At 50.8% G+C, this 20,402-nt stretch overlaps 1 protein-coding gene across 2 annotated transcripts in view; it reads left to right on the forward strand.

Moving 5' to 3' along the window:
• SAFB2 (scaffold attachment factor B2) overlaps positions 1-10,370 on the forward strand; it is a 39,529-nt gene extending 29,159 nt beyond the window's left edge. The window contains exons 18-22 of one of the 2 annotated variants that reach the window (XM_036846682.1): positions 1,023-1,065; positions 2,400-2,530; positions 4,164-4,276; positions 4,423-4,489; positions 4,778-5,175. In XM_036846682.1, the coding sequence (XP_036702577.1) occupies positions 1,023-1,065; positions 2,400-2,530; positions 4,164-4,276; positions 4,423-4,489; positions 4,778-4,928 (505 nt within the window). In that variant the 3' untranslated portion in view covers positions 4,929-5,175. Of the gene's footprint in view, positions 1-1,022; positions 1,066-2,399; positions 2,531-4,163; positions 4,277-4,422; positions 4,490-4,777; positions 5,176-10,162 lie in introns of those variants that run through there. The other variant, XM_036846683.1, reaches the window with a different exon arrangement.
• Positions 10,371-20,402: the final 10,032 nt, after the last annotated feature.

Genomic DNA, 20,402 nt, shown 5'->3' on the forward strand with positions numbered 1-20,402 from the left:
GTACGACATCCTGGCTTTGTCTAGGGGGAAGGCACCTCGGAGCACGTTTCATGCACTGTCCTCTTAGGACAGACGGGCCCTGGGAAGGACCTGAACCTCGGCTTCCCACATGCTCATCTCTCTTGGGGGTGGCCCAGGGCTCTGGGCTTCACAGCTCCCTGGGGGTTCTCTACGGCCACACTTCCTCCCTGTCCCTCCCACCAGCACGAGCTGCTCTGGAGCGTGGGGCTTTGAGGAGGGTGTGGCCTGGCCTCCTTGTTCACACAGATGAGAAAGCAGTTTAGAGAAAGGCCGTGACCCGCCTGAGCCATCTGCAGGGGTCACTGACTGGCATGGGGTCGTGCCAGCCCACGTGAAGAGAGCTGACTGTGGAACGTGGCAGAGGTCCTGTTAGACCTGCTTTGTGTTTCGAGGGTCTGGGTGGGTTATTTTTTTTGCCAGTGCCTTTTTAATGAAGATTATATCTCGTTTCTTAGAAAAGCAGCCCTTGATTTTTCCAGTTTAAGAATTCTCTCTTTAGGTTTCTCATCGTGCTCCCCTGAGCTGCATATCCTTGAGCCATTTCACCACTCATTAGCTCTGGGAAGGAAGAGTGGGGAAAGACAGGCTGAGAAGCCACTCCTTTAATTAATTATGGCTGGAATTGGTTTCAGATGTGGCGTGAGTCACCTGTGTTGGGTCAGACCAGAGGTTAGGGACCCGCCGAGGCTTTCTTATTACCTGGCTTGTCATCAGGCCATAGATAAATTATAGGCATTAGCTTCATGGTGTGGGCTCTACTTCTGAGACCCCTCTAAGGGATTTTAGTTCAGTAAAACCTTCGTTCCCACCTTCTTAGGATCCCACTTCACTCCTACCCCCAGAGAAAGCTGCGAGGCAGTTTTTTTTCAGGCCAGTAAGTTACAGTTCTCATGTGGTAAAAGAGGATAAGTACTCCAGTTGGGGAACTCTTCTGTGTGGTTTGCAGCAGTGTTGTATAGAGCCATCAGCTGCCTTTGGAATGAGACATTTCTTTTTTGCAGGAGGGAAGGTTCAAGGTCAGTGATGGGAGAGCGAGATGGGCAGGTGAGTAAAAGCCAGATAGCAGGCCAGGGGTGCGCCTGCTTCTGTGGGGTGGGCGGGGCGTGGAGATGTCAGTTCTGGCCGGTGAGTAGATGTGCACGGAGTTGATTAGTGAGTCTGCATTTTTTATTTTATTTGTTTATTTTATTTTATTTTATTTTTTGTCTGCATTGGGTCTTCATTGCTGCGAAGTAGTGGGGACTACTCTTCATTGCGGTGCGCGGGCTTCTCATTGCGGTGGCTTCTCTTGTGGAGCATGGGCTCTGGGTGCACAGGCTTCAGTAGTTATGGTGCGTGGGCTCAGTAGCTGTGGCTCGCAGGCTCTAGAGCGCAGGCTCAGTAGTTGTGGCACATGGGCTTAGTTGCTCCACGGCATGTGGGATCTTCCCGGACCAGGGCTGGAACCCGTGTCCCCTGCATTAGCAGGCAGATTCTTAACCACTGCGCCACTAGGGAAGTCTCGAGTCTGCGTTTTTTAAATAGGTAGGGCTTGTTTCTCGTTTTATTCAGTAGAAACTAATTGAAGAGATACTTGGTTGCCTACTTGTTTGGAGTGCCTTCGAGTCTAGGCACTGTGGGATGCCCCAAATGGGGGCTTAGCGGCCTGGTAGGGGGTCATTTAGGTCATGTTTTGGGGCATTCCTCTGTGTTGGGTACTGGGATGGGTCCCCGTGTCTGATAGTCTGCAGGTTCCCTGTGAGAGGTGCCTAGGGTGTCAGTCAGAGAAGAGAGGAGGCCTCCACGAGAAAGGTGGGAGACGGCATCAGAATCATGGCTTTTTAAAATAGGGGTGCGGGTTTTGAGAGAGTGCTATAGTCTCTCTTGCTCCCCAGGTGTGCTGGCTTCCTGAGCACTGACTTGGTTGGCCAGGGGTACTAAGCCGTTCCTGCCTTCAGTACTTGCTTCCAGGCCTCCACAGTACTATGAGCAGAGAGGGCTCTGAGGGCGCTGGCCTGACCTAGGGGTGTGGGGAGGGCCCTCCTGTGTCCAGCAAGGAGCAGGTGCCCTGACTCTTCAGGGAAGGCGGGTCTGAGTGACTCTTCTCAGTGGTCCCTGAAGCATGGGGCTATCCACGCTCACGGGTGGGAGGGCCCGCCGCTGGCCCTTCGTGTGGCACCAGCGATGGAGCTTTAGGGGAGCTCGGGGTTCTCAAGGAGGGGGTCAGGAAGTGTCCGAAGGGGCCTGGGCAGGTCCTCATGGGTGGCTGGGGTGCTGAGCCACACCCCAGCACGCTGAGGCAGGGTCTGCAGGTTGCCGAGACCCAGGAGGTAGGCCTGCCGCGAGCTTGTCTGGGAGCCATGTGACTGGAGTCGCCTTGTCCCTCTTGTGCCTTCCAGCACTACTCAGACGACCGCCACGGCCACGGAGGACCACCAGAGCGCCATGGCCGCGACTCCCGAGACGGCTGGGGTGGCTACGGCTCCGACAAGAGGATGAGCGAGGGCCGGGGGCTGCCTCCTCCCCCCAGGTTAGCGTGCAGGCCACAGAGGGGCTGGGCATCACTGTCCTCGCCTGGTGACGGGTTGGCTTCTCTGAAAGTGAACTGGGCATGTGTACCTGTCAGGTCGCCTGGAACGGCCCCTCCTGGCCCTGTGTGGGCCCTGCCTGCTGAAGGCGGCAACCCTGAAGCCGTCTAAGGCTTGTCCCCATCAGTAGCAGAGAAGCTTTACCCCACCCCACCCCCGAAGTTGTCTTTAGGTGTTTGTAAGGCCGGTGTCACAGCTACCACAAGTTTCTGCTGCACCTCTAGGTGGGTTTTCGGGTGTTGATCAAAGACTGGAGTGCCAGTGTGACAGATGAGAGTGTTCCTTCCTGAGCGACCTGCTTAACACTGGGTCCTTTTATGTCTATCGTTTAGTCCTGTTTGCGCTAAATTTAAATGGGCGAGCTCCTGCCCTGACAGCAGGCTGCACTGTGCAGTGTCACCATGTGACTGGGGGGCTGTCACCTGAGACCACAGGCGTTGCACGCACCGGGGTGCACTCACCCTTGCAGACAGGTGTGGGGGGTCCGCTGGCTTCCTGGTCCTGGGCCTTGGAGCAGTGGTCACCGGTGGGCAGTGCCCTCGTCCTTCCACACCCAGCCTGGGGCTGGGAGGCTTTCCTGTAGGCCTCCAGGGGCTGCTGTAGGCCTCCAGTGGGTACCGTGTTTGGATTTTCATCTCCCAGGGCTTCTGTCTGAAACCGTTTTTAAACAGCTTTTTTGAGATATAATTCACATGCTGTGCAGTTCACTCATTTAAAGTGTGCAATTTGATGGCTTTCAGTTAATTCATAGAGTTGTGCATCCATCACCACAGTCCATTTCAGAGCATTTCCATCACCCCCAAAAGAAACCCCCATTAGCAGTCACTCCCCATCCCCCTGGCAACCACTAACCCACTTTCTGTCTCTGAATTTGCCTGTTCTGGATGTTTCACACAAGTTGGAATCACACACTGTGTTGTGTTGCCTTTTATGTCTGGCTTCTCTCGCTGAGCATCGTGTTCTCAAGGTGCATCCTTGTTGTAGCGAGTGTCAGTGCTTCATTCCTTTTCAAGGCTGATTAATATTCCAGTATGTGGATGGACCACGTTTTTATCCATTCATTAGTTGATGGACACTTCGGTGGTTTCCACTTCGGGGCTGTTACGGAATCATGCTGCTAAGAACATTGGTGTACGAGTTTTTGTGTAAATGCATGTTTACCAGTCTCTTGGTTAGATACCTCGGAGTGGAATCTCTGGGTCATACGGTCGCTCTGTGTTTAACCTTTTAAGGAACCACTACACTTTTCTCCAACGAGGCTGCACCATTTTACATTCCCACCAGCCCAGTGTGAGAATCCCTGTTTCTGCACATCTTCACCAACACTCGTCCTTGTCTTTTAGATAATAGCCGTTCTAATGAGGGTGAGGTGGTTGTGACGTTAGCTGTGCTGAACACCTACTCGTGTGCTTACTGGCTGAGTGTGTATCTTTGGGAAAGTGTCTGTTTCCATTCTTTGCCCACTTCTCTCAGAAACCCTTGACAGTGGGGCGCGAGCCCCGAGAGCCCCCATGTCACAGCCTCACCTTAGAGGCACAGTGGGACCATTGTGTATCTGCCTTTCGTTTTGGCAAGGGGTGGCCGTGACTGGGCGGAGCACAGCCAGAGGCTGGAGGAGCATCAGGAGCGCGCCTGGCCGGGTACAGTGGACGCGGGCACGGCGGGCCGAGAGCACTTGCGGTGGCAAGGTATGGGTTCACCCCTGCCTGCAGGTCGGGAGGGCCTCGTGGGGAGGGACAGCCACTGTCCCAGCATGCTCCAGAGGGCCAGCTTTTCCAGGGCTTCCAAGCACTTCCAAGAAGGGAGTGTTTGCACACTCTTTCTTCTCTTCCAGGTGGTGAGAGGGGCCTGTCTGGGCCCTCGGGGCCAGGGCATGTGGCAAGTCGGGGTGGAATATCGGGGTAAGAAGTACTGTCCGCGGATAAAATTGATTTGTTCCCACTTCTCACTTCCTCTCCCTTTTTGCATGCTTGATCCACTTTCGGGGTCGAATGCTTTGAGAACAAACCCCAAAGCAGCTCTTGGCAACTTATGCAGCTAACGCTCTTCCCCGGAATGCAACCCGTGGGTATGATTTTTCTCACCTGGAAAAAGCCAAGGGGCTCTAAAGGCCACAGAGCCCTATGCTGCAACATGACACAGTGAGAACACAGGTGCTTGCGGGGCCAAACGTGTGCCTTTGTTCCTAGGCGAGGCGGCTTTGCACACGGCGGGCACGCCCAGGCTCACGTGGTGCCCTCCGGAGGCCTCGAGGGTGGAGGAGTGGCCGGCCAGGACCGGGGCAGCAGAGGCCCGCCCCCCGCCCCCCACCCATACCCCCACTTCACCCGCCGCTACTAGAGCCCACCCACCCCGCGTGTCCTGGTAGGCAGATGTACTGTCGAGTCTCTTAGCCAGAGTTACCTTGAACTTGTGGAATCTTTTAAGAAACAAGCAAATCCTGCCACCGTGTTGTAGCTTAATACAATGTGAATCCACTTTTTTTTTCTTTTTTTTTAATAAATGTGTTCTTGTTCTGCCATTTGTAAGACAAGGTTTCTGTTAACGAGGCATTCCATTTTCCGTTAATAAAAGTTTATGGTTCGCAGCCGTGTGTGTGTCTCAGTGATGACAGAGCAGAGAGCAGTGTCAGCCCTCGGCGGCACCACTCTTGTTTAGGTAGCAGAGGCCAGCTCGTGTTCCTGAATTCTCAGCTCCCAGTGAAGTGGGGCCGCGCACCTCCCGTCTTACAGGTGAGGAAATGGCTGCAGGGTCAGATCACTTGCCCAGAGTCGGGGAGCTCGTAGGCGTGGCAGAGCTGGGATGGGAATTAGGAATTCTTCCCTGAGGGGAGGGGTGTGTGCATCGGGGGGCCCTGGGACCAGCACTTCACCTCTTCTGCTGGGGTGCCTGGGGGTGTCCAGCCAGCGGTGGTGTGCGGTTTGGGGGCCTGGCTGAGGGCTGGGGATGGGGCAGCCCCTGCCTGGCGTGAGCCCAGCTATATCCCGTCCACCCGTTTTTCTGGAAATGCACATTCATAGGTGAAATCTCGTTTGTGATGATAAGCAGCAGCAGTCTTCTTCACTAAAGACCCCTGTCTGGCCAGAGGGGCCATCTCTCTTCCTCTGGAAGGATCATTGCTGCCCACGCAGAGCTGGTGTCGGGGCAGGGACTGGGTGACTGCAGGCTTGTTGGGGCAGAAGAGGGGTCCAGCCCATCTCATGAATGAGGTGGCCTGGTGGCCGCAAGACTGACCTGGGGACCTGCGCAGGGCCTGCGGGCAAGAGGGACGCTGGTTTCCCGCGAATCTTAGCCCTGGGCCGGCGTGGTCTAGATCGGCGTGTGAAGAGTTAACCCATGTGCCGCCTGCTGGCAACCTGATTCCCTCCCTCCCCTCCGTAACTAGGACAGCCACCCCACAGGCCCCAGAACAATTGCCAGTTCTCCTGGAGTCCCCTGTGTTCCTGCTGGGGTGTTTAGTTTGAAAAGAGCAATCAGAAAACCCTGCCCAGCTTGCCGAGGAAGCCCGAGCATGAAAGGCAGGCCGGCGCTGGTCCTCGAGTCCTGTCTGCTTGAATTGCCCAAATAAACACCTCATGCGCTTCCTTCACCGCAGGGGCTTTTAGAGTCATTTTCCAATGACAGGTTGGCAGGACGACGTCTCCATGGTGCAGTCAGGGCCAGTGTGGCATGTTTTCTCCTGCATGGAGAGCTTCATCTCCCCACCCTGCAAGCTAGTCTAGAAATTGGGGTCCAGGTGTCCCAAGTTGGCCAAGAGAAGCCAGATTCGGCTTGGGGTCGAGGGTGAGACCGGTTGTCAGATTTTGTCACAAGATAGGAGCAAATCCTGAAGTGCAGAGCCAGGGTTTGACCAGGGCACTGCCGCCCAGCTGGCCCGAGGGGACCCCGGGAAGCGTGGAGAGTGCGGGCCAGTCCCACCGGACAGCCTGTGGGGAGAGACAAGCCGTTTCCTCATTAACTGGGCCTAACACCAGTTTTACATGGATACATAGGACAGCATTGATTGGCCAAGGCTGCCGTAACTCAGCGCTACAGACTGGGTGATATAAACAATGGAAATTTATCCTCTCCCAGTTCTGGAGGCTAGGAGTGCTTGATCAGGTGTCAGCAGGCTGGGGGGCGGGTGGCAGGGGGCGGAGGGTAGGGAGGGGGATCTGTTGCAGGTCCTCTCCCAGACTCTGGTGACCGCTGGCAGTCTTTGGCATCCCTTGACTTGTAAATCCATCACCCCGTCTCTACCTCCTTCACCCAGCCTTCTCTGTGTGTGTGTGTGTGTGTCTGCATCTGAATTTCAGACTGGATTTAGGGCCCACCCTACTAACCTCATTTGAACTTGATTACCTCTACAGGCCTTGTCTTCAAATACAGTCACATCCCAAGGTCCTGGGGGCCAGGACCTCAACATGTGAATTTGGAGGGGGACACAGTTTACAGTTTTCATACATACAGATTTTTCAGGAATGCAAGTTCTGGATAAATTGAGGGAAAACGGCTTGTCGTTTAGTCCAGAACCTTACCAAGAGTTGTTCACCGTTTCTGTGAACAGACCTGCGGGGTCTAAACACCTCCCCTGCTGCTTCTGTCCGAGATGAGCCGTCTGAATAGACCCATGCGTCTGAGCCCTTCATCTTGTACGTGGTATAACCGGGGCTTGTGCCCCAGCGTTGACAGGCTAAATTAGCACTTATCAGACATTACTTTCTTTTCATTTCTTCTGCTTGTATCTGATAGAGCATCATATGGTTGGGTTGCTGGTTGTTTTTGTTTTTGTTTTTTTAACTGTGTGTCATTAGGTTATATTAGCTCAGATTTTTATTTCAGGAGAGAAAAGGGAGGTGGAAGAAAAGACTTGTTATAAAAAGTATCTGCTAATGGACACGGGTGGTTTCCACCTTTTGGCTCCTATGAATCATGCTGCTGTAAAGACAAGTGTGCCTGTAGGTCTTTCAACAGCTGTTTTCTATTCTCCTGGGTGTATACTTGGGAGTGAAATTCCTGGCTTATATGGTAATTCTACGTTTAACTTTTGAGGAACCACCAGGCTGTTTTGCACAGCGGCTGCCCCATCTTACATTCCCACCAGCCCTGCACGAGGGTTCCAAGTGTCTCTACATCTTCACCAACACTTGTTTTCTGGGTGTGTTTGTTTTTTTAAATAATAGCCATCCTAATGGGTGTGTAGTAGTATGGATAAACAAATTGTGGTCCAACCATACAGTGGAATATTAGCCTTCAAAAGGAAGGAGATTCTGACACCTGCTACAACAGGGATGAACCTTGACATGGTGCCTAGTGAGAGAAACCAGAAACAAGGACAAATACTGTCTGATTCCATTCATAGGAGGTCCCTAGAGGAGTCACATCCATAGAGACAGCAGGTGGATGGTGAGGGCTGGGGGAGGGGATGGGGAGTCAGTGTTCAATGGGGCAGAGTTTCAGTTTGGGGAGATGAGAAAGTTCTGGAGGTGGATGGTGGGGATGGTTGCAGGACAATGTGAATGTGCTTAATGCCACTGAACTGTGCACTTAAAAATGGTTAAGATAAATTTTCTAAAAAATGTTATTGAAGTATATATAGTTGACTTACAATACCGTGTTGATTTCTGCTGTACAGCAAAGTGATTCAGTTATACATATATATATTCCTTTTCATATTCTTTTCCATTATGGTTCATCACAGGATATTGAGTATAGTCTCTGTACTATATACAGTAGGACCTTGTTGTTTATCCATCCTATATATAATAGTTTCCATCTGCTAACCCCAACTCCCAACCCACCCCTCCTCCCCTTGGCAACCACAAGTCTGTTCTCTATGTCTGTGAGTCTGTTCCTGTTTCGCAGATAGGTTCAGTTGTGGCATATTTTAGATTCCACATATAAGTGATATCATATATTTGTCTTTCTTTTTCTGACTTACTTAGTGTGATAGTCTCTAGGTCCATCCATGTTGTTGCTGCAGATGGCATTATTTCATTCTTTTTTATGGCTGAGTAATACTCCTTTGTGTATACATGTACCACGTCTTCTTTATCCATTCATCTGTCGATGGGCATTTAGGTAGTTTCCATGTCTTGGCTGTTGTGAATTGTGCTGCTGTGAACGAACATAGGGGTGCATGTATAAGATGGCAAATTTTTATGTGATGTGTATTTTGCCACAATTTTTAAAAATGTTTTAAAGGTTGAGGTGGGGGCTGTTAGGTGTCATAGGAGTGAGAGCCACTGGAGTAGCCTCGGGAGATGGCTTGGAATCCAACCTACCTGTCTGCCCATGGGGAGTTAGTAGTTCCTCCCTGCTTTGGCTTCCTTAACTGGAAATATGATAGTATTTACCATAGAGGGTCTTTGCAAAGATTAAATTAGCTGATATACATAAAAAAGCTCAGAATTGCTCCTGGCATACAGTAAGCGCTCAATACATGTTGACAGGTCCTGGGAGGCCTGCAGGAAGAGGGCCGAGGGTGCTCTTGCTTTCTGCGAGAACTGTAAAATGTTTTGAGGCCTAGGGAGGAAGAGGTAAGAAACGATTGGCTCCAAAAACGCAAAGAGAAAACTGCAACATCAGAATGAATACCTTATCAAATGTCTCCACAGTTACAAAAAATGTGTCAGCTTCATCAACTGCTAAATTTTGTATTCATAAAGATTTCATTACATTTCAAAACAGCTCCTAGGTTAAATTTTCTCACTATGCAGGAATTCCCAAGCCTGCATGGTGATTGCCAGTCTCAAATTGCACACGTTAACTCTTAGTTAAATCGTTTCAAAGGCAAGGGTCTAAAAAGGACTTTCGAGTTTTTAAAAGTACAGCCACAAAGTTGTCAGTTCGTGGGGATGTGGTGCTTTTTAACTGGTTTGCAGGTTGAGGGGCGGGGTCTCTACCGAGTTCTCCCAGTGCTGCCCCACCCCCATCCTCCAGAGGTTAGACCATCCCTACTTCGGTCACACGGTTCACAGGATGTGAACGGTGGGTTCGCATCTTAGCTCTTCTTCCTTCATTAGCTGTGTGTCCTTGGGAAAGTGACTTACCCCCTCTGAGCCCTCAGAGTTCTCATTTCTCAGCTGGGCATGATGCCTCCGCCCCAGGCAGATTTGATGGGTGACCATGTCAGGTCCAGCCTTGTGAGCTGGAGGCCTCATTGGGGCAGTGGGATGCCAGTTTCTCAGGAACGGTGATCTCCTCTCCCCAGAGTACTGCACTGATTTTAGGGTTTGAGAGTTTCACACAATACCTGCAAGAGAATTGGGTGTGTGTTTCCTCTGGCTGCCATAACAAATTCACACAAACTTCTTATCTCACAGTTCTGGAGGCCAGGAGTCCTCCAATTCAAGGTGTCTGCAGGGCTGGTTCCTTACGGAGGCTCTAGGCGAGCAATCTGATTCCCTGCCTTTTCCAGCTTCTTGAAGCTGCCCACATTCCTTGCCTCCTGGCCCCTTCCTCCATCTTCAGGACGAAGAGCGCATCTTTCTCATCCCTTTTCCAGAGTCACATCTCCCTCTGACTGTTAGGGAGCTGTTGGCCGAAACCACCCACCTTGGCTAGACCCACTTGCCCCAACTGTCTCACAACAGGGGGTCCACATAAGGAACATGGTGCCGCCTCTGAAAACTGGGAGAATTCGGGAGGGGCCGAAAGGATGGAGGAGACGCCAGCCCATAATATACCCTACCAACCACCCAGAATCCTTCTCGCTGGAATCCATCTTGGCTGAGAGATGCACGCGCCACCAGGAAGGACCATGAGTCGGACCAAATATGGGCCAAGCAAGATGATTGGCCAGAGACAACACGGGAACTAACCTCATTACCATAAAACCTGAGACTGGGAGCCACGTGGCAGAGCAGTTCTCCCGCGTTCCCTTACCCTGCTGCTCTCCACCCAGGTGCCCCTTCCCAATAAAGTCTTTTGCTTTGTCAGCATGTGTGCATCTCCTCGGACGATTCATTTCTGAGTTAGACAAGAGCCCACTCTCGGGCCCTGGAAGGAGTCCCCCTTCCTGCAACATGACCACAGTTGGGAAAGTTTCTTGGATGAGAACATTTTTGGGGAGAGGGGGCGTTATATTGCCTAGCCCACTGGAGTGTGACCGAGTCTGCGTTGGGTCACAGGTGTGACTACTGGCCAAGGAAGTGAGACATCGGTTACCTGTGGCCACAGAGACATCGCACAGCAATGGAAACCCCAGACACGCCCAGTCGCAGCTTCTCTGGGAAGCAGAGTCCATTCCTGGGAAGGCCAAGCAGAGATGCAGGCTCAGAGCCCGAGAGAACCTGAGCCTCCCCACAGGTCCCTTCTTCTTGGCCACCCCAGGACGCAGGGAGCCCCAGACCGAGGTCACATGTTGGTAAAGTGACAATTGCTTTGAGCAGCAATGAGCAAGCTGGACTCGGAGATCCCGGTCTACGTTACTTTGCGTGTGCACCTAACCTTTAGAGTGGACCCCCAGGGTGACTTAATATGTCCCTGATACTGTCAGACCCATAACCAGGCTAGGTCACGGCCCCAGGGAAGGTTAAAGCAGTGCCAAGGCCCCCAAATCACTCCCAGAAAGGTGGGCACCCAGGAGGCTGCTGGGTTGTTACTGCACGTCCTCAAATCCACACCAGACGCAGCCGCCCCGTGTTTGCCTCTGGCGGCAAATATAGACACAGCAGAGACCACTTTGTACTACTGCACAAAGCACTGGGGGACCTGAGCTGCTTCCCCTTTCACAGAACTTCCAGGATGATGAGTGAACCAGGGTCCAGTGAGTTCAGCACAAGGTGGTGTGAGTGTGGCCATGGCTGACGGCTCTTTCTCATCTTGCAAGTTGGGGCTCAGATCCTACCTCCTCCTCCAGGAGGTCCCCCCGACCACTCCCCTCCTACCTCATCATTGTCACACCAGTCTGTCCTCATAGCATATTGTCCACACCCTCCCCTGGAATGTACGCGTCACTGGGGCAGGCATTCATTCTCCCTCGTTCTCAGCTGTCTCCAGTGCCTGGAGTTTCAAAACATAGATTTTATTGTTACACAGGTGTAGTGAGGACAATGTAATGTACGCGTCACTGGGGCAGGAATGTACGCGTCACTGGGGCAGGCATTCTTTCTCCCTCATTCTCAGCTGTCTCTCCAGTGCCTGGAGTTTCAAAACATAGATTTTATGGTTGCACAGGTGTAGTGAGGACAACAGATCAAGAGATGACTGCTACGGAAAACTTTTTTTTTGGTTACATTCCCCAAGAGGAGGCGGAGGGCAATCCATGCCAGGCAGGGCCACACAGAGAAGCACCAGAGTGAGTCAGAGGGAGGGGAAGATGTAGACCAGAGCCTTTAAAAATATATTTATTTATTTATTTATTTATTTGGCTGCACCAGGTCTTAGTTGCAGCACGTGGGATCTTTTTAGTTACGGCATGTGGGCTCTTACTTGCAGCATGCGGGATCTAGTTCCCTGACCAGGGATCAAACCCAGGCCCCCTGCATTGGGAGAGCGGAGTCTTAACCACTGGACCACCAGGGAAGTCCCTGGACCAGGGCCTTTATTGTGGTTTCCATGGGAAGGAACAGGTGACGTGGGGATAAGCAGGCTTGGGATTGGGGCACCCCCAAGTGTGGGAGGGGGGGAGTTGGGGTGTGAGCTCTGGATTGGCTGGTTTGCATGTGAAAGGCACTCTAGGGGGACTTGTTTGCTGTCTCTGGGAATTAGCTGGCCCTGGGGGGGGGCTGTCCCTCCAGGGTGAGTGAGGCCCCAGATGTCAAAGCATCAAAAACCAGAAAATAAAGACATGGTTAATACACCTGGAATGTGGTAGACACATAGTAAATGCTTATCGAATCTACGGAAAGGAGAAAGAGAGAAAGAACACAAAAATTCTGTATCTTCAAGTTTTCAGAACATTTTATTCCTTGTCTGGCCTATTGGGTCTTACGGGGCCTGGCAGAAAATTCCCCTAGTTTAGAATGTCTGACGAGGACACCAAATCTTGTAGTGTCTTCAGTAAACACCAGGTGGCAGACGATCCCTGCTGAGATTGAGAGGAAGCACCGCAAAAGTTGGGACGTGTGCAGTAGTAAGGCTGCTGTTCCTGAGGAAGGACCAAGGAACACCTATAGCAAGAGTTACCTGGGGGTGGAGGGAGGTGCTTGTTTATTTATTTTTAATTAAAAAAAAATTTTTTGGCCGTGCCACGCAGCTTGCAGGATCTTAGTTCCCTGACCAGGGATTGAACCTGGGCCCTGGCAGTGAAAGCGCTGAGTCCTAACCACTGGACCACCAGGGAATTCCCCAGGAGGTCCTTGTTTAAAATGCAGGTTCCCAGGCCCCAACTCTGATCTACTGATCTGATTCAGGCCCTCCCTCCAGTCACTCCTGGGATGCTGGCGAGAAGAGGTTTCCAGGGGATCTTCACCGCGGCCCTGTCGGGGAGGCCCCCGTGCGGGCCAGGTGACTTATGTGAGACCAAGCCAGACCGGAGAATAAATAATCCCAGTTCAGCCCTTCGCCACCTGGATGACCTTGAGCCAGTTACCTTGAACACCTGAGTTTTCTCATTGTAAAATGGGCAGGGGTATTTCTGAGGACACAAGGAGATGATGCATTTAAAGCGCTTTGCGGGACTTCCCTCGTGGTCCAGTGGTTAAGACTCCGCGCTTCCACTGCAGGGGGCATGGGTTCGATCCCTGATAAGGGAACTAAGACCCCCCCACACGCTGTGGGACATGGCCAACAAACAAATAAATAAATAAGTAAAATTTAAAGTGCTTTGCACAGTACCCAGCATCTAGTGGGTGCTTAGCCAACGATTGTGGTTGCATTTCATCCTCCTAGAAGAGCCAGGTCTAAACTGGGGCCTTCCGCCTCCTTGCAGACTTGGGGAAGGGGTCGGATCGGCACCCCATTCCCACCACAGCTGTGATCTATAATGTTGCATTAACAGTTTTTCAAACAAGAGGCCTGTTTGGGCCTCTGCAAAGCTGCACGCTGCGGGGTTAAGTGCCAGCAGCCACTGATGGTGCCTCGCAGCTGCTTCCAATCCCGCAGTCAGACCCACCTCGTGCCAACCAGCCGTGAAACCGCCGGGCTCCCCACATACTCAGCCACAGAAACCTCACGTTGGGCCCCCGTGGGGAGGCTCGTAAAACGCACTGAAGCTTCCTCCGCCTGGATGCTGCCAGCCATGGTGGACCAAATATTTACAGACTCGGCTGAAATGAGACCCAGCGGGGCAGGTTTCACAGGTGGCCCAGAAAAAGTCCCCTCACCCCCTGTTCTTGGGAAAACAGGGCACAGAGTGACAAGCAGCCCATTAGGCCAAGGCCCACACCCCCAGCAAGGCAAGATGGGAGAGCTGGGCTCACGAGAGCTTATCTGTTTAGAGCCAAAGGCATTTCCTGTGTGTCAGGTTCTGTGCCAGGGACGCAGCAGTGACCATGACTGAGACAGATCTGCTCTTTGGAGCCCAAGGGAGGGTTTCAAGCAGGAGGTGGAGTGAGCCTGGCTTCCTGAAGGAGGTGACTGGAAGGGCATTCCAGGAGAGGGAACAGAATGTGCAGGAGCCCACAGGAAAGAATAGGTGCAGCACCTTGGAGAAACTCAGCAAGCAGGAATGTGGGTGACTTGGGGTCAGAGTGATCTCCGAAGTCCTGGGCAGGTCAGGGATCAGGCCACCAGCCCACAGGCCATGGCATGTTTCAGCAGGGTTCAAGGGTGTCCGTCACTGTCTCTCCCTGGGCCCTTCCTTGCTTGGGGGTCCAAATATTCACTGGCCCTGCCCCCACCCCCCATGCAACCAGCACTTTCTGCCTCTGGGGAGCCAGCAGCCGCCAGCCCTGTGGAAGGTGGGCTCATGGCCAGGTTATCTGGACAAAGATAACAGCAGGGGAACCCCGTGCAGCCTGCAGGCATGGGGTCCCCTCCCCAAGGACCAGAATATAGGAAGTAGGAGCAGGCCGGCTACAAAGCTGATGAAGTTGTTCATCACTCTCCACCTGGACTGAGTCATGGATGGCAGGAAGTGCCAAGATGCCATGGGGGGACAGGGCACGGGGGATGTGGCTAATCGGGGGGTAGCTCAGTTATAGATGAAGAGGTGGGGGGAAGAGTGGGAGAGAGAGGGAGACAAAGAGATGGAGAGATACAAAAGAAACAGAACTGTAGAGAGACAGAAAGAGACAGACACAGAAGGAAAAAGAGGCAGCAACGCACAGAGAAGAGAGACAGAGAGTGAAACACAGAGAAATAGAGACACACAGACGCAGAGAGAGACAAAGCTGACACCGATGGATACCACGGGACCCAGAGACCCGCAGAGATGTTGAGCCGCAGGGGCTGCTGTGCCCCCTGTGCCCACCGGGTGGCGCCAGAGAGCTACACGCTGCACCGCAGCCGTCCCTGCCTGGCCCTTCCTGCAGCCCGAGTTCCTTTCTCTCTGCCTGTGGTTCCTCTATTGCTCCACTGCTGCCTTAGCGGGAGGCCCGGGACCCCAGAGTGGGGACGGAGGTGGAGGCTGGAGTAGGGGCTTCCGCAGGGATCGAGGGTGTCCAGAGCCCCCATAAACTGGCCACCCCCCGCCAAGGCTCTGTGCATGTCTCCTGTGCGTATCTGTGCTTGTCTTGGAGTGTGTTTGCATTGGTCTGTGTGTGTGTGTGTGTGTGTGTGTGTGTGTGTGTCTTGGGGTGTGCATCTAGCCGGTCTCTGTGTGTGTCTTGTTTTGTCTCAAGGTGTGTGTGGTGTTTGTGTGTGTGTGTGAGGGGCTGTGGGCGTCTCTGTGTGTCTGGTATCTCCATGCCCCCAGAAACCTGACACTCTCTTCTCCTCTCACCTTCCCTGGCAGCTCTGCACGGAGTCACCCAAGAAATTTGAGAACCAAAACATTTATGGAGACTTAATGGTGTCCAGAGTCTCTCCTGGGAAGCCAGAGGAAGTGCTCGCTGGAGCGACAAGGATGGGTGTTCATGGAGCTGACTGAGCAAGATTTAGGTTCTGCTAAACCCAAGCACCTACTTTGTGCTGCTTTCGTGCTGTGGACTCAGTTTCCTCATCTGCGAAATGGGCCTGAAATTAATACCAGCCTCATAGCATTGCTGTGAAGTGATTAAGTGAGTTGAGGTTTGTAAAGCTCTTCAAACACTGCCTGGCACACAGCCTAAGGACCTAGTAAGTATCAGAAATCATCTCTTTTGATCCTTTTAACTACAAACACATCCATTAACCCACGGGTCAGTGGGAGCCCCTGAGAACTTTCCACTCACCACTAGGGATCTGAGGGTTGTCTTAAAGACCCAAATAAGTGGATACTCAGATATCTGCCTGCACACAAACTTCCCTTTTGGTCTAGTCCACTGGTTCTCAAACTTCACTGTACAGAAAAATGAGAAGATTAGATCATGATGGGTATATAAATCAAAGCCAGTTGCTGTCCCAAACACCAGGGACTCAGCAGTGAACAAAACAGACAAGGATGCCTGCCTTAGCAGACTTTCTGTTCTAGTGGGGAAAACATAATAAATGAAGTTCATTTGTCACTCAACAATGGTGAGTCATGATAATTAGTTACTATCCATCAATTTGCTTTCGATAATTTTGCCATCTTGCCTTCCAGAAAGATAGTACTAACTTACACAGTAACAGAGATGAATGTCAATTGCCTTGTAGCCTCACAGAATCTAATATGATCAGATATCTTTTTTGACTATTATAGTGAGAATTCTAGAGTGGTTAAACACTTTTTCATGTAAGTCTTCATCTTTTTTTTTGTTTTTGTTTTTTACAATTTCCCATCTATGTCTTTTGTGTGTTCAAAGTGGCATCCATGTTCTTTGCATGTCTCTATTCTTATTTATTTCTCACAACTCTTTATATATGAAGGATGCCACTTTAAAAATGTTACTGGCAAATAGCCTTTGTTTCTAATAGAGCTAAACTGGAATAACACAATTTATCAACAGGGACCACCGTGAATCCTCACTTGTCAGACATCCTAGCAATGAATTCCTTACGAAAACCCAGTGGAGGGGGACAGATGGGTCCAAGAAATAGTAGCTAGGAACAGAGCATTTTGACCTGAGACAAAGCCTTTCTCAGCTCCTTAGCTGAGAAAATGTATCCATCTTCTGAACTGGATTCAGCACTGTCAGGGACATTTATTTTTCTTTTTTTTTTTTTGGCCGCACACTGCGGCATGTGGAACTTCCCTGACCAGGGATCAAACCCGTGCCCCCTGCACTGGAAGCACGGAGTCTTAACCACTGGACCACCAGGGAAGTCCTGTTAGGGACATTTCTAACATATAAATTAGATTATGCCACTCCCTTGCTTCAAACACTCCCATGGCTCCTCATTGCCTTTAGACGGAAATCCAATCTCCTCTCCACACCCTTCCCAAAGCCACCCCCAAGCACCACATTTTCCTTTTTGCACCACCTCCAGATAGAGAGGCACCCCGAGCCTTTCCATTCACTCACTCCTGCCATGTTCCAGGGGCTCTACCTTCAGGTGTGGCTTTGGGAAAGTGATTTCCCTCTCCAAGACTCAGTGTTGTCATCTGAGAAATGGGATAACAAGTACAGACCTCATAGGATTGGTGGCAGGGACCCATGGGATAACTATTTGTAAAGCTTGATGGGATGTCCATTCGCTTTTTCCAAAGCCTTTTCAGATTCTCCCTGGGAGGTGGGGGACCTTGGCAAACAGATGCTCCTGGGACTCACTTTCTTGATCTTAAAAGGAGGATATAAAGTTAGTACTATCACTGGTCTAGGGAGAGCAAACTCACTCAAGGAGTGAGTTGGACCTAGGGTTATAGGGAATTCACATCCCTATCATGGAGGGTCCACAGATGCCACTAGGATTGGGGGCCCAATGGAGCGTCTTTTTTAAAAAAATTTTTTATTGATGTATAGTTGATTTACAATGTTGTGTTAATTTCTGCTGTACAGCAAAGTGACTCACTTATACGCATATATACATTCTTCTTTATATTCTTTTCCATTATGGTTTATCCCAGGATATTGAACATAGTTCCCTGTGCTATACAGTAGGACCTTGTTGTTTATCCATTCTATATATAATAGTTTGCATCTGTTAACCCTAAACTCCCAATCCATCCCTCCCCCATCCCCCCACCCCCTTGCCAACCACAAGTCTGTTCCCTATGTCTGTGAGTCGGTTTCTGTTTCGTAGGCAGGTTCATTTGTGGCATATTTTAGATTCCACATACAAGTGATGTCATATGGTATTTGTCTTTCTCTGTCTGACTTACTTCACTTAGTATGATAATTTCTGGTTGCATCCATGTTGCTGCAAATGGCATTATTTCATTCTTTTTTTTTTTTTTTAATGGCTGAGTAGTATTGCGCTGTATCCAGTGGAGCTCCTTATATGGAAAAACTCATTCACAAGTTCTTCTTGTAAACATTATGTGGGTCCCCAGCCCCAGAAAAAAAAACAAAAACCAAAAACACATTCAGCCCCTGGGCTTCCGGTTTGAGAGACCTCTGATCCAAGGGGACAAGTCTAGGTAAGGAAGCCTGTGTCTCAAGAGGCTATTTGTGATTCGAGAATTTGGCAATGCCAAGTTCAGTGGGTATGTCACAGATAGGGGCAAGTTAGCAGAGCGCCGCCCCTCCCTTCCTATCTGCCTGCAGTATTAGTGGGACGCAGGCCCACATCCACACATATGCCTTCTGCCTCTGACGCTCCATGCATTCTTTTCCCTGCAAGACAGCCAGAAGTGACGTGTTGAATGCCATTCAGGACCCCTGCTCTAGGATTCTTTTTTTTTTTTTTGGCCATGCTGCATGGCTTGGGGGATCTTAGTTCCCTAATCAGGGATCGAACCTGGGCCCCGACAGTAAAGGTGCCGAGTCCTAACCACTGGACCACCAGAGAATTCCCTCTAGGATTCTAAAATGTTCGGGAGGAGGGGAGACTGTTTTGAGGATCTAGAATGCCGGGCACTCCAAGATTCTGGGAGTCCACGATTTTGGAGATCCCACGATTCTGAGCCTCCCAGGTTCCAGAACTCAGGGATTCACCGAGCTTGTCACTGCCCGCTTGGGTCTTCCATAATCGCCCGTGACAGATAATACAGTGTCTCAAGGCAGAAACCATGATCCCTCTAATCCAGCGACCCAGGCAGAGGGCCTGCCGCCCGGAGCCACCTGGCTTTTCCTAACGGCTTAATGAGAAAGTCAGGATTAATTGGAACTGGCACCCAGCACTCACAGGGCTCAGCGTGGCTGGCTTGGCCTCCATATGTTAAAGCCGAGCGTCTCTGGGTCTTGCTCTGACCTGTTCTAAACACCAGCAGGTGTGTTGCCTGAAACCTGGAGCTTAGCCTGACAAGGGAGGTGGCTGGGACCGTGGTGACCCAGTGCCACAGGTAGAGCCAGCCCGCCCACTCTCCCTGAGACAGTGTACACCAGCCTGGGCCCTCATTCTGTCCCTCCTCTGGGCCTCAGTTTCCCTCCTTTGTTCAGTGAGATCAGCCTCAGGTTTCCTTGTGGATTACATGTAAATTGCTCAGCGTGTGTGTTGTACTGTAATCCATCCTTGGGCACCTGGGTAGAGTCCCAGAAGGGCTATAGCGACTTCTCATTTCAATAGCTATTATCAGAGAGATTACGCCATTTCACACTCCAAACCCCAATGCATAATATTGCTCTCTTCCCCAAACCCCAGCAACATGGTGAATTATCAAACTTTTTCATCCTTAGCAACCTGATAGATTTTTAAAAAGTATTTCATGATAGTTTTATTTTATATTGACCTTACCATGAGTGAGAATGAACTCCCTTTCATATGCTTGGAAGACATTTGTATTTCCTTTTCAGAAACTGTTTATGTCCTTTGCCTCTTTTTCTATTGAATTGTTGGCCTTTATTGATACCTGGAAGATTTTTACATATTAAGGAAATCAGTCTTTTGTCTATCATGTCTTGGAAAAGTTTTCCTTTGTCGATTGACCTTCTAGTATTTGTGTGTGTTTGTGTATGTGTGTCTATAGGAATTTTACATTTGTATGTAGTCAGTTATTAATCTTTTTTTAAAAATACATTTATTTATTTATTTATTTTTGGCTGCGTTGGGTCTTCGTTGCTGTGCGCGGGCTTTCTCTGGTTGCGGCGAGCGGGGGCGACTCTTCATTACGGTGCACAGGCTTCTCATTGTGGTGGCTTCTCTTGTTGCGAAGCACAGGCTCTAGGCGCACGGGCTTCAGTAGTTGTGGCACGCGGGCTCAGTAGTTGTGGTGCACGGGCTTTGTTGCTCCACAGCATGTGGGATCTTCCTGGACCAGGGCTCAAACCCGTGTCCCCTGCATTGGCATGCATATTCTTAACCACTGCGCCACCAGGGATGTCCTGTAGTCAGTTATTAATCTTTTTCAAAAAAATTTATTTATTTTATTTATTTATTTTTGGCTGTGTTGGGTCTTCGTTGCTGCGCGTGGGCTTTCTCTAGTTGTGGCGAGCGGGTGCTGCTCTTCATTGTGGTGCGCGGGCTTCTCATTGCCATGACTTCTCTTGTTGCAGAGCACAGGCTCTAGGCGCACGGGCTTCAGTAGTCGTGGCTTGCAGGCTCTAGAGCTCAGGCTTAGTAGTTGTGGTGCACGGGCTTAGTTGCTCCATGGCATGTGGGATCTTCCTGGACCAGGGCTCGAACCTGTGTCCCCTGCATTGGCAGGCAGATTCTTAACTACTGCGCCACCAGGGAAGTCCTGTAGTCAGTTATTAATCTTTTAAATCATTAAAGGTGTCATGTCATGCTTCAACACACTGGGATTATTATTATTTTTAACTTCCACATTTTCTTCTAGTAGTTTAATAG

This window comes from Balaenoptera musculus, chromosome 3 (genome assembly GCF_009873245.2).
Source record: "Balaenoptera musculus isolate JJ_BM4_2016_0621 chromosome 3, mBalMus1.pri.v3, whole genome shotgun sequence".
NCBI lineage: Eukaryota > Metazoa > Chordata > Mammalia > Artiodactyla > Balaenopteridae > Balaenoptera > Balaenoptera musculus.